Source organism: Cheilinus undulatus, linkage group 2, assembly GCF_018320785.1.
Source record: "Cheilinus undulatus linkage group 2, ASM1832078v1, whole genome shotgun sequence".
Classification (NCBI taxonomy): domain Eukaryota; kingdom Metazoa; phylum Chordata; class Actinopteri; order Labriformes; family Labridae; genus Cheilinus; species Cheilinus undulatus.
This window is the reverse complement of record NC_054866.1, coordinates 13017479-13032400: the sequence shown is the minus strand read 5'-3', so window position 1 is coordinate 13032400 and position 14922 is coordinate 13017479. Positions and strand designations below refer to the sequence as shown.

The window sequence follows — 14922 nt, the reverse complement described above, 5'->3', positions numbered from 1 at the left end:
TTTCAGCCCAACAGCCAGTGGTTCTCAACTAGTTGAGCCTAAGGACCCACCATCAGTTCTCAAATTTCTCATATTTTTTGACCACCTGGATTTATGCGATGAAAATTAGTACAGTTTGGACCTCACACAGTACAAAACACCTGACAATCAAAGAGAGGACAAAACTAGCATATCTTAAATGAGTCTCATGGACTTTTTGGTGCAACTTTTGTTTCCAGGAATACATTTGAGAAGTCGACCCACCGTTGGGACCCGACCGGGGGGGAAATTAGCACCTGCCACCAGCCAAATACTGGTATTTTTGAGCAGTGTCAGGTAAATTTGCTTAACCTGCCAGCCACTGGAGCAGGAAAATAAAAGTAACAGAGTGATTTTCTGACAGTGACATAGACTGAATCCCAGCTTCCTGCTTTTTCTTTCTGACTATATGAACAGAGCCAAACAGATCAGCCAAGAAACTAATAGTTTGTGTTAATCTAGTTGAGCCCTGAAAAGAAACTGGTAAATTTGTTCTCTCTCTAATCTTGTCTTGTACATGCCCAAATAATTCTAAAAACATCCTTCTGTCCTGAAACGTGGGACATGTGGAAATAGCATGATTGTACGTGACAACAAAATAACACACATTCTCTCCAGCATGAACTTTATGATTGTGATTACTCAACTAATATAATAACTTTATTTGTGTAGCACTTTTAGAAACATTTAACTGTGCAGAAGCAAACAGGAACATGATATGAGCTCACAACACTAATCAGCTATTTTGCATGTCAGTAGAGTTTGACTGCAATGGCAACTCTAACTAGCCTCAAAAAAAAAAAAAGATAAACTTTTTTTCTGTTTGTGAACAAGGCAGAGAGCATGAAACAAAGTGGTTGGTAAAAAAAAAAAAAAGTGATTGTCTGGTAGATATTTTAATCTACCAGCAACCATGGCGGGTAGGTGAGACAGTTAATTTCCAATTCCCACCAGTTGAGAATCTTTGCTCCAAGCAATAAATTTAAAGTTCATAGTTTTCTCTACAGAAATCATTTTAATTTATTATCAACTAATTTGGTTCCTCTACAAAGGAGTATAAGGGTCACATAAAAGAGAAAACAATTGGAAAGTTGAGTTTGAAATTGTTATTTTATTAGAATAACATCAAGTTACAAAAATAAGGTTGAAAGAGAACACAGTTGTAATCTAATAATGTAAAAGTTGTCAATTTAGTAGATCAGCGGTGTAAATTTGCAATACTGGGGTTATAAACATACAAGACTTAAATCAGAAATAATAAAGATTAAAGTCAGATATTTACAAGAATAAACTTGTGCATTTACAAGTTCAAGATTAAATAAGAAATTTCTAGTTGGTAGAAAGTAATGTTAGCTTAACCACAGAAAGAAGTATTTGCTACAGATTGAAATATAAATGAAAATAGCTAATGATAAAAAAAAAAAAAAAAATGTTTGATATCACTTGATTAGTTTTTTCATGATTTATTTTTGGGCTTTTATTGATCGTGGACCACTGTCAGAGTAGGAATATGCTACAGTGAGTAGAAAACAGCTGCCAAAATAGGATGTGATTTAGTGGCTTAAAACTTTGAAGCGTAAGTTTTGGACCATAACAAAAATCATGATTGGTACATTAACACTGACAGCCTTATTCTGTCTTTAAAAGATCAGCCTACAAACTTAGCATTTAAATTCAAGATAATATTATTATTTTTTTCAAAAAACTTAAAAGGCTGAAAAATCCCTTAGAAATGGGAAACATTCAAAATCTTTCCTCATAGCAGTTCTCAAAAGACAAAACTTTGAAAGTGAGATAAAAAAAGACTCCAAACTTTCAACAAAAAACAACATCTTGAAAAAGAAAACGCAAATATGAACCACAATGAAAGACTGTGAAAGCAAATAAAGTCTAAAAATGTGTTTTTAAAATAAAATCTTCATCCTGCCAGGTTCCTTGGGCAAGTTGATGTGAAGTGTAGGAGGCAATAATCAAAGAGTCTCTTATTTCTAATCTTAAAAGGCAACAGTTTCAATCAAATATGGCTAACTTTAATCGCATATCAAAAGAGCAATCGCTGCAAAAGAGCAAAGATACGGAGGAAGGTTCTAACAGGTATACAGCAGGGGTAACAGGCCTGCACACAAACAGTCTCACGATGACAGAATTACACAACATCCATTTTAATCATCATCCTGCATCTCCAGACTCCAGGCTAAGAGACTGGAAAAGCGTTTTCAATTACCCCCCCTCCACACACGCACACAAACACGCACACAGACATGTACCCCAATTACCGGAGAAGCTGGCTCTCTACCAGTCTGACCTTCAGTGAGTCAAACTGGGAAATGGCTTTAAGAGGGTTTTTTTTCCCCTCATCTGTTCTGTTCGTGACTTTTTTGAGCAAAAGAAAGAGAGAAAAAACAAAACATGGATGAGGACGGCTGCGTGAGTGACAGCTGTAATTACAGGGCTCGACCATGTGGGTGAGAAGTGAAAAAAAAATAGTTGAGGAAGGAAAACAGCAGACGACAGACAGGGTGGGAGTTCAAAGATCAAATGCTGAGCGGCTGACGAGGCGGGGCAAAGGTCGGTGAGAGAGTCCGGCTAATGTTCAGTTCCCCTCGGTGGAGCTGGGAGTGTAGAGGAGACGGCATAACAGGGTCCAATAAAATAAGCCCAGTAATGAGCTTTGACAGCTGTTGCTTGCAGCAGCCGTACTCAAATGCCATAGCCACTAACGGGACAATGGGGATGGCCTCAGAGCTCATTAATTAAAACAGGGTCATAACTTTATGTATTAGCGTTGTGGGCAAACCAGTGAAAGGACAGGGGCGTGACATGGCAGAAACAAAGATCTGGGTATTTATTTAATTTAGTTGCATTTAATATTAGAGCTAAAATATCTGTTAAAATTTAGTTTGTGTGCCTCTGAGTTGCTTCTATTCAATGTGCTGCTGCTCTTAAAATGATTTAAGCCAGGACAACTTTGTCAAGAAACACACATGATTTGCTGCTGTAAATATTTCTTTTTCTTTTTTTTTTTTTTTTTTTTTAGCAGTTATTACTGTTATTTTTATTTGGTTGTGTGGCTATTCTTGGATCCCCTGAAATGCTGAGCAGAGCAGGCATCAATGACAACAGGTGGCATTGATTAAGTCAGAAGCAGAATAAAGGAGGAGCTGGGGTGGAGGAGGGTTGCAAGAGCAGTTTGCAGAGAGGGGGTAGCCAGGCAAGAGCAGTTTAAATAAGGCAGCATGAGAGCGATTAGCCATCAGCTAGCCGTCAGCTGATGAGGGCTTGCATGAGATCAGCTGATCATTATGGCAGGCTTGATAAACAGAGAAACGAGGATGACGAGCAGACAAACAGTCATCAGTGTGGACTGAACACACAGAACTTCTTGGAGAGCATCTGTTTGCTAGTCTGCACTTTTTAACTTTTCCTTTGCATACATGTGTGTTCGTTCCCTCTCCTTCACTCTTACCCCACTGTGCGATTTCATTTAACACTCATGGCATGGAGCCAGCCGACAGCACCAGTTTTTAACAAGAAAAGAGTGATATAATATTTAGTAATTGGCACCTGTTCAGCTCAGTTGGTAGAGCAGGCGTCCATAAAGAGAGACCAGAGTCCTCAACAAACTGTTCATAATATTGATTCCTATTACTGGCGCTGTTTGGTGCGTACATTTCCCCATACTTTCCCCCCATATTTCCACTCTTAAGCTGTCCTCTCAACATGAAAAAGGCAAAAAGGCCCTGAAAGACTCCCTATAATATTTAGTAGATAAACTGCTTGGAGAGTATTTTTTAAAGATGTATTGATTCAAGAAATATGAGCTGGGCAGCAGGTCTTGTAATTTACACAATAGTGCTCCACCAAGGCAAGTTCTTGTAAAGTTATTAAAAGAAAAATAGACATGAAACTCAAAAATCCAGGGTGAAATATAGCCTAATTATACTGCCATGTCTGACAGGAAGTCTTTGACTCCCCTTGAGGCCTGAGAGAAGGGGCAGGGATCCCGGCCCATCTTGGTTCTGGGCTAAGGGCCACACTGGGCTTGTCTCAGGCTTGGGCAGAGAATCTGACATCTATGCAGAGTTGCTTCAAATTGCAAATATCAGCTTAGAAAGTTGTTTTAAATCGATTGTTATTAACTATCAAAATTCAGTCATTAATCACACTTCAACAGATTGTTTGTCTTCCCTGAGGAAAAATAAAGTAAAAATGTCCTTTTTGCTTAGTTTACAGTTCCTTCAATTAGAGCCTGGTATGTTGTATCAAACTATGCTGAGGTTAATACACACATGTGCATGTGGGTGTGGATAAATACACACATGAGCATCGCAGGGCAGTAATAAGGACCAGGGACAGACACCCCTGGGAGCTGGTTGCTGTACTGCGTTCAGGTTAAAATGAGGGGGTGTTCTCCAGTGCGGGGTTTCTGTTGGCCCTTGATGTGTTTCTCAGACTTTCCCGAGTTTTCTTAGCGGCGGTGAGGTTTGGTAGAGGAAAAGGGAGGGATGGAGAGAGGAATGAACATGGATCTGGGTGGACTCGAGGGGGGCGTTGAATGAATCCCAGCCGGATGGTAATAGCGGGGTCGATGTCCTGGCCAATTTAGCCTGCTCTCTACCTCTGCCCTGCGCAGCACTCTGCTAACTATTCCTGATAGGAAGAGACAGGAGAAGAGAAGAAGGGAGGAGAATGTGGAGTGAGGGAAAAATGAGAGAGAAAGAAAAAAAGTGTGAAATGTAAGCAAAGGAATAACAGTAATGACCAAAATGAGGCTCAGAGCAAACTTACAAGGCCATAAATGAGCAGAAAAGGAAAAGAGGAAGTAAGAAATTTGCAACTTTGTTCTGAGAAACTTTGAAATTTCCCTCTGGATTCCACCCATAAGGAGTTTGAATTTTTAAGGCCATGTTGAGCTAACGTTGTATGAAGGTTGTGTGAGCATTTCGGTCCCGTTCCCCCTCGCCATTCTCTCTCCCAGGATTAATTACCGGGTGTCAGTCACAGCCGACAGCTCTCCCACGCTCCCTTGCTCCCAGTGGTGCATTCTGGGAGAGCGACAGGTACAGCCAAAGGTAGTTTTGTGTGTGTGAGGAATGCAGGAGGAGTGTTGACATATGGTACAATGTCTTTAAGACTTTATACAGTCGTAAAGTTATACAGCGCTGGTGAAGCTCTCGCCATAGCAACAAACAAACAAAATAAACTTCCTGTGATGATTACACTCCAACATGCAGACATAACACTGTGATATCTCTGCATATTACTGAGGATAACACTCACTGTAAAGGAACACATCTCTTAGACTTGTCTGCTGTGTTTTTGCCAAGAGTTAGGTAAGAAAAATGATAACAGTGACAGTAAAACTAGCAGCTTGTTAGCCTCGCTTAGCTTAGCATAGCGGTTGTGAAGCTACTTTCTCTTACGCCGTATGATAAACCAGAAGCATATTAGGCCATTCACCCCCACTCTTTAACCAATAAGCTTGAAAAACACATAAAACAAACACGAATAACAGGGCTAACTGTTTGTGAAAAAGCTACAGCACTGAGCTCAATATTGGAGCCATAATTTTAGCTAGCAAAGCATAACACTGTGGTGAGCCTAATTTACTCAACAACAAATCTATATCATCACAGAAGGTTTTTTTATATTAATTTCACAGATTCTACAGACATATGGCATGGATGGATTATATTTTTACCAAAATAGACAGTTCAAACATATTTTTTGAGGCCTGCCCACAGGATTGGCTGGGCCCCTGAAAAACCCAGAGAATTGGCCTCCCTCAGATGAGATTTATTGATATCAGTGCATGTTTGTTGGATCAGTAGCATTGGCGCTAGCATCCTGGATAACATTTACTTTATTTTGGAGCTGAAAAGTGTGTTAAAATTTTGGATACTGATGCTGAAATTATTTATTTGTGCCCCTTAACCCCTTTAAAAAATCATTTTCAGCCCTTTTGTGCCACTTTCATCTGCCATTCTATCCATTTTATGCCATTTTCACCCCTTTTTTCAGTTCTCACCCATTTTTTGCTATTATTAAAATCCCATATCACCACCTTTTCCCACCCATTTTTGCCACTTTAAAATCCTTCCCCCATTTTGTAACTTTCCACCTATGTTGCCTCCATTGACCCATTTTTTTGCCACTAATAACCCCTCATCACTAAGTTTACACCCATTTTTGCCAGTCTTTACCCCTTTACACATTATTATTCTGATTTTTTTTTTGCAACTTTAGACCTATTTACATTACCTCTTTAATTATTTTAAGCACGTGCTTACCATTTTTAACCACTTTCTGCATCCTTTAAAATCCTATTTCAACACCTTCTCTGCCCATTTTGCCCCTTTTAACTCATTTTAATTCTGTTTTGACGGAAGAGTTTTCCTTTTTTTTTTAGAAGTCTCTAAAGTACAGGATGAAATTTAAATGTTGCTTATAAGATGAGAGTGGTTATTATTCAGGAAAAATAAAAAATGGTTTTCACAGCTTAACTTTACAAGGAAGCATGATTTTGCTGACTTCATGGGCCCCCAATTTGACTGGGTCCCGTTTATCCCTCCTTATGTACGTCCTTGTCGCTCATTACAAATCAGCCTTATGGCAGTGATGGTGTAGTGCTAATTTGCAACGGTACACAGGCTGCATTGCTCATTCCCGTCCCAACTGATGAAGAAAGACCAGGCTGTGACAGCATGGAGACCAGCCAACGCTGCATATGCATGCCTTGTTATGAAGGCCATGAGATGTATGCTGGAGGAGACACATGTAGCACCAGGGCAATAGACTGTATTTAGTAAATCAACCAAAAAAATCACATGTTGAGTGTCCCCTCTGCTCTGCTGTCTCTGAATGACCACTGGAGTTATCTTTTCATCTAATGCCCTGCTTTAATTCCCCAAACCCCCCAGATTTATGTCTGTAAGTGAGACATAACAAATCCCCTCTGTATGAGTGAAATTTTCTTCTTTTTATCCTTGCAAGGACAAAAACAATTGTAAGACATTGACTACAAACATTAATCTCACCTTTGTCCTGTTCAGTTTATGACACTGTAATTCCAGATAACAGCTGAGTAATAGCTTTAAAGTCCAGCCCAGGTGGCACACAATGAGTGTTTGAAGAGAGAAGAGGTTAGTGGGTTAGAACAATGACAAAGACACTATATTACAGTAATGGTTTGGTGCAGACACCTTAATATAGAAGCTCCATCTGTAATGTGTAGAATTAGGGGAAAGAGCAGAAAAGGAAAAAGGATGAGGAGGAGGAGATAGTACTATATCATTATTTTTAATGAGAAGGTATTATTAGGTTTTCATTGATGGTGGTGGTGGGTAAGTGATTCTGATATAAGCCGAGCTGTTCATCTTACTGCTTGTGCCTATAGCTGTTTGCGACCTTTTAGGTCAAACTGAGTCAAACAAACATCCCTGCTCACACACCAGTGTCCACTTCTGCCCCCCGCTTTTCTTCCATCCATCCATCCAGCCAGAGGAGCGACTTCCATACTAATCAGCATGCATACGGCTTTCTGGATGGTCAGACGGTGTTTGTCCTTCTCTGTCTCCTTCATACTGCCCTTAGCTTCCCAACAATGCTCCCTCACTATCTGTCTGACTAATATAAGCCAACACAGACATTATGAAGACAATGTAAAGGTCCATTCATGATGTATAGAATTCTACTTCCATGCAAAACTGTTGCAGAAATTTTGTCTCCAAAAGTGAGTGCCGTGCCTGGTCCCCCTTTGACGCTCAGCGCGTCGCTGTGAAATCACTCATTGCCACTTTACTCCTCCAAAAATAACACTGATAATTAATTTCCGTTGTGAAATGATTCGTCTGTGAACGGACTAGCTTTCATATTTCACCCTGCATCGATCCCCCCAGCCTGCTCGCATGCGCTTCATTAGTCAGAGAGATAGAGCGAGTACGACAGAAAAAACAGAGACAGAGCGGCAGAGAGAGAGAGAAAGCGAGAGTTAAGTCAATTACGGTCGCTTATGTTTGAAAGCAATGCAAAAAAACACATTAATTACAATAGAGCTGACATGTAAATTGGGATTGATGAGGGGTGGGGGGTTCACGTCGCAGATCTGCAAAGCTGCTTTTCATATACAGTAAAAGTGCAGCGAGCAGGCCTTACATCAAAGTGGAAACTTAATAACAGGGTCCAAAGCAAACTTTGTCTAAAGTTATTGAGTGGGTGCCATAAAGCCCCAGTGTTAGCAGCAGGCTCGGGCGCCCTGCCACCTCCAGCTGATTCAACGTATGAATGGGAAAGAAATCTGCCGGCCTATTGGATTTCAGTTAACGTGCTGAATTAACTGAGGTGAAATTGAATCCTCCCTCGCTGTAATGGACAGAACATTAAAAGGGAATTCAAGGAGCCTTAACTTTCAATAAAGGGAGAACCCAGTCAATTACACATTTACTTTTTTATTATACACATGTATGGAAAGATTCTGTCCTTTCACTGAAAACCAGTCGTGAATATGATGGTCAGCAATTTGTTCTATTCTTTTTTAAACTTGGCACTTGCTGTCTGGTGACGACTGGTAATAGCATCAACTCTTTCTCCCTCCTCCACAGGCCCTCCGTCAGCACCCGTCCACCTCATCTCCAACGTGAACGAGACCTCAGTAAACCTGGAGTGGAGCCCGCCCCGGAGCTCAGGAGGACGCCAGGACTTGACATACAATGTGGTGTGTAGGCGCTGCGGGCCCGACGGCCGGCGCTGTCAGCCCTGCGGTAACGGCATCCAATTCAGCCCCCAGCAGCTGAGTCTGAAGGGAACCAGGGTGTCCATCAACGAGCTGCAGGCGCACACCAACTACACCTTCGAGGTGTGGGCGGTGAACGGAGTCTCGCCTCAGAGCCCCGGGCCGGAACAGGCCGTGTCTGTAACTGTCACCACCAACCAGGCCGGTAAGATGACCAATGCTGGCTCAAATGAGCAGGATAGTGAGGGTAGTATTCAGGGAGAATTTGATTCTCCTCCCAGCATTCATGTTTGGCTTAAAAGCTTCTAGTTTCCAAGTTTTGATGTTGCTCTCCTGACTACAGCTTTGAGTCCTGAGAAAGAACACCGCCGCTAACGTTGCCAAAAAGACGTTCAAGGGTTCTGGGAGATTCTGATTTGTTTACTGTCATGTTTTAATTTGACGCTTTGAGTTCCCAGAATTTAATGTCATTCTTTTAACTCTAACTTTAAACTAAATATTAAAAGAAAATGGCCACTTTATAGATGATTTGTTGTGTAAATTTACACAAAATTTCTGAACTGCAAGAAAGATTTTTTTTTACCTATTGTGCTTTTGCCTTTAATGACAGGACAGATAATAATGAAAATAAAAGCAAGGAATGAGAATTCAGGATTGCATGCACAAAGAAGTCAGAGCGTTTGGATGCGCAGTTAAGTTAAGCTACAGTTTGAGCATTATGAGACAGTTTAACTGGACTACTGTCCCTGTATTTGAACTAAGTGGGAGAAGAGATTTATTGACAGAAGTACGCCCAACTCTGCTATGCTAAGTGTCGATACACCCCATGTCAGTTTGTTAAACCTGGACTTTCTTCCAGTCGACAGTGCTGACAGCTTAGCAAGGCAAAAACTAAAGAACTCTGCATAGATTTAAGTACATTTTGTACACAGTGTACAATGTACTTTTGGTTGAAATGTGATGAACACTATCCCTCCAACTTTGGTATATTTAAAGGAAGATGACAATGCATCTTCTGCAATGCTTTGCGTTTCTGCTGATCAGCCTACAGGTCAAAGCCCAGGGCAGAAACTGTGGAGCGTGTGTCGATGCCTGCTCCAGTTAGGGTCCATTTGAGGCTTATGTATCCAAGAGTGCTTCAATTTCATTATCTAGATATGCTATTTTGACTATGAGTTATTTGATTTAATATCATCTTTCTATATCTGCAAACACTGCAAACGAAAGACTGTATCCACTAGTCTACTGAGTGAGTTTAACCAGTGCACCAGCTAGCTTTACCTCTTTCATTGCAACTCTCAGTCAATGTCTTAACAACTCTTCCAACAAAATTTTGGCTGAAAGAGTTTTACTTTTGTAGCTTTTAGATTAGACCCTCTTGGCCTTGTTTTTTTTTTTTTTTTTTTTTTTTTTTTTTTAAGTTTAGGACTTCTCATATAGTTTGCTTGCAAGTTTTTCTGCATTTTTGTAAAGAAAAGGTTTTAGAAAACCTTCTGGGCTGTTTTGGGAGCTTTTTTTAAAGCACATGCAGGGCAGGAAGTGCTTTTTTGGTGGGAATCTGCATGTTAAAAGATGTTTATTAGAGCTGTAAATAATTTGGGCTCAGGCTGGATGATTACTGAGGAGGATGATGGATTCTCAGCAGTGGGAGATGATTTTCTGCCATAATTTAGAGGAGTTTTGCATAATTAGGCGCATGAAGGCTAGGCTGAAGATAGGGGCAAAGTGCTATTTTTAGCTCTCAGGCTAATGAATTAGATGAGTTGTATTGATCTGTGGAGGCTTCATTACAAATGCTGCTGGATTGTGTGTAATTATTCTAGTAGAATACACCAATGAATACAGCCGCTCCTCCAGAGCTGGAGAAGAGCCCTCTAGCCCAGGGGTGCGTTCAAAGCTTCCCGTTGTTTTGTCATTTAGCCATTTTGTAACCGGTTGTTGTGCAAATGGATTTTACGACCCTGGCCCTTTCTCTTCATCCCGCCCCGCTCTCCTCCACTTATAGCCGATCATTACATGGTCTTCTTTACTGCTTTGCTCTTGGGTGGCAAGCTAAGTGCCTTTTTGTGTTGTTTTTTTATCACTAATTTCCATCCCTGGGAAAGGCGAATAACTTGAATAGGGCTCGGACCGGCGATGTAAGGGCACAGTGGCTTGATTTATAAGCCAGGGTCAGGAAGATAGAGATGAATGGTTGTGCTGCTTGTGGGAGAGCTGCGAGTTCTGCCAGACAGGCCTGTGTGGGGGCTGTAATGGAGCACACCCTGGAGTTCAGGCCAAGGGCTCACAAGAACATGTCAGTGTGGTCACACGGAAGAAACGTTGCTCACTTTCCCTCATGTATTCATACAACGATTAAAAGATACACGCAAACAGCCCTTAAGGTTGCTTAAGGCTAATCTGCTGACTCCTAGATGTGAGATATAGATGATGTTGCCTTTGGCTCGTCACTGGTGCATGTTCCACTTCTGGTCCTCTGGATTTGTTACATGCAGCTTGCAGCTGGGGGCTCTATCATAGCATGTGTGCATTTGTGCTTTCACATGTGCAGGACTGACTGCAAGCCTGGCTAAAAGCGAGAAAATGTGCTACGCAGACTGTTTGTGCACTCATGGATATAGATGATCTACATTTGCCTCTCAAACAATGTCCTCTATGTGTCTCCGGGCGTGCGTGTCTCTTCTAATTTGTGTGCATTTGTGTGTATGTGTCATGTTAAAGAGAATAGCTCCAGACTGATTGGATTTCTTCCTGCTAATGCTCGGTAGGGGCTTTGGAAGCTCTGGTTTCAGCCGCTGGTAATCCAGGCAGTCATCTGTGGCTGTCCCTCTCTCTGTATCGCCTCCCCTCATCCAGACATCGTGGATTACACATTTATTATGATAGATTTATTAGGATTTATTCGTGCTGTGGAGGAGACACTCCCACCTCCGTCTTTTCATGAAAGTTCAGGTTTCGGCTAGAGGGGAAGAATTGAAGTAGGCAGGGTGGAAGGGCGTGATGGGTTTTTTTGTGAGAGGAAAATGGTTGCAGGGGAGAAAAATTAACACTAGAAGGTCAGGATTACAAACCTGAGAGCTAATTTTTCACTGCTAGAATATAAACTCTGTTATCTCTTATGACAGATTCTGAATACTAACACAAAAATTTACATTTTGATAGACTATGTAGAAGATCTTTAAGTATTATTTGTCATCGAATACAACAAACCATAATCAATCCATATAAAAACACCTGTATTTGCAATAGATAATTCATCTAGCACTCTTAGAACAAGAAAAAAAGCAGGTGGTGTCTGATTTCATGATGATGCTTTCAATTTCGATGCCCTTTTATAGTTAAATAATAATATCCAAGCAACTTTTTATAGGAAATATATCTTTGTTGTGGAATTGTTCTGATCACTGGAAAGTTTGTGCACGACTTTTCCAGTAAATACTGCAGTGCTGTTAACACCTACTCTCGTCAGTTTGACCAGTAATTTTACTGTCTCAGCAAAGAGCTGTTTGCTTATTTTCTTTGTGAATAAGATGTTTATGCTAACCCAGAAAAATTAGGTTTCACTAAAACAAGGTTTCCCCAGGAGTAGGTAAGACAAATTAACAAAGCAAATTAAACTTGCTATGTCAAAGTGTGTTGCCATTTATTATTGTTAATATGACTATTAATGTTACACACTTTACTTTTTTTACTGTACTTAATAGTTTTTATCAGACCCCAAAGTCCATACCAGCATACATAATCATAAGAAATGAAGTTTATAACAGTTTGTTTTGTATCATTTTATTATTGGTTTATTTGGTTTGTTTCCATTTCTGTTTAGTTTTCATTTTTTAAAATTCAATTCATGTTTTTGGTTTACTGCTGCTCTGTTTAGTTAATATTTTGCAAAAATACTTTGTTTTACTTTAAATTTGTTTTTTTAGCAGCATGGAAAACTTGTCAGTGGAGAGACCCAAAAGGTTCAGTAAAAGTAAACATCATGCAATTTTTAAAAAACACATTCAAAAAGACTGCTCTTCACTTTTTAGTTTATTTATTCAGAATTTGATATTTGAATACAACTCAAGGCCTAAAATAACCATGGGTGTGCATTTCAGTCAACATGTTGCTGGCAAAGATGAGAACTAAGGACACACTGTGCTTAATTTTATTCCTTGTTAGTTCGTTTTCATAAGCACATGATACAGTTTAACTATATATATATATATATATATATATATATATATATATATATATATATATATATATATAGTGCTTAACAAATTTATTAGACCACCTGTCTCAGAGACCATCCAGCATCATGAAGTGCTTTAATAAGGGATTTCAAACTGAATTCACCTTTTACACCCAAATTTGAGCCGGCTCACTGGGCTTGTCTGAGAAGTCAGAAATTAATCAAGCATAACATTCAACCTCTAAAACTATTTTTTTCTCTTCAGGAATGACAGTTAATAACTATAATTTGACGTATTAATCAAGAAATATGAATGTGCTTTACTGTTTTTTCAGTTTTTTTGTAAATCAGTAAATTTGAAAATTCATGGATAACAATAATAATTATATTTTAGCATTAAAAATATCATTTGGGTTAAAGAGCTTCTACATATTGGTGTATTAACCATTGCAGAAATAAAAAATGATTTTGGTTTTACCAGTTTTTACCAATGCTGTTAATTTAGGGCTGCTGTAAACCTTACTTTGGGTGGTGGTCTAATAAATTTGTTAAGCACTGTATATATATATATATATATATATATATATATATATATATATATATATATATATATATTTGTAGTACATTTCTGTTGTTTTTTAGTGTAATTTAGTTTTACTTATTTAGTTAGCTTTAGTTAACCATAATAACCCTGGTTGGGACCTCCTTGGGGGTTGCGAGACACTGAGAGGCAGTCACCAGATGCATTTCGAAAAACAAAGAACATTATAAACTGTATATTTTACCCATTCTTAAAAAATATATGTATAAATTAAAAATAAAATGTAAATCTGCACACAGCTATTAATGAATTTGCATGGCTGTGTTCAACTATACTTCAACCACCTTCAGGTAGAGTGGGGGTCCCCAGTCTCTGGGGCCTTTAGTCTGAAAAGTTTGAGAACTTCTGCTCTGTAGCACCAGTACAGAGGGGATGTGTCACCCCTGAAAGAGTCATTCAGACCAGCCCTTGATCAGCACCACAGAGCGGCACATTTAAGACTAATAATGACTTATAAATCTCCTCAGCCTGGTTTTATTAAACTACTAAATATTTCAAATTATAATAGGCAGCTTACTCTGTGAGAAACAATGAATTTTTCCAAGCATCAAAGATGCAGCTGCTTCAGCAGAAAAAATCTATCTCTGTAAGATTAGCAAAGTCTGTGCAGTCAAAATACCTATGGTATTTCTGGGAAGAAGTGATCATATTTTATAGTAAAAAAAAAAAAAAAAAAAAAAAAAAAAAAATATATATATATATATATATATATTCTAATACAGACACTTTTTGAAAAGTCAGGTGTTGCACAGATAAATCTGAAATTTCTTTATTGGCAATAACAAAACGAGAATATAAATCTCCAGCTAGGTTGTTTAGGTAAAGTCACACTTTTATTATAGAATAAAATATAACAGCTGTTCTTGGATGGGATTTTCTACTGACTGTCATGTGTAGTAAAAGCCAAACAGTTTTATGTCAGTGATGTAAAGCTTGGATCTCATTGTTTGGACAGAAGTTTTTTTGTTATTTTACACATTAAATGATGCTTTTTAAAATGTAGTGAAGCACAATACTTACCTCAAAAATATACTTAAGTAAAAGTAAAATTACTGATTTAAAAATACTCAAAAAGCTGCTCAATTTCAGTAATTTTAATAAATATAATTAGTTACTTTCCACCCCTGTACAAATGTGAAAAGAGTCAAAATGACTGCCATGGTGTCTCCAGTATTAAGACATGAGTGCTGGATAAATTGCATGCGCACATCTGTGACCAGGCATTCGTTTGTGAGTGTGCACAAAGAGGTCAGATTCCACGTCTAGCCATGAACAATTCCAGAGTCGTAAATCGGCCGGGCTGTAACCCTTTCACCCGGGCTGCATGACGAGAGGGAGGGGAGACAGGGGGGATGTCCAAGCTTTGAACTGACCCCTGGCTGTAAATGGATGTTG

At 39.3% G+C, this 14922-nt stretch overlaps 1 protein-coding gene across 1 annotated transcript in view; it reads left to right on the top strand.

The window, feature by feature from the left end:
- Positions 1-14922, top strand: part of epha4l (eph receptor A4, like) — a 94433-nt gene that overhangs the window by 42671 nt on the left and 36840 nt on the right. Inside the window, exon 5 of the mRNA XM_041803560.1 lies at positions 8619-8954. Within this exon, the coding sequence (XP_041659494.1) occupies positions 8619-8954 (336 nt within the window). The remainder of the gene's footprint in view (positions 1-8618; positions 8955-14922) is intronic.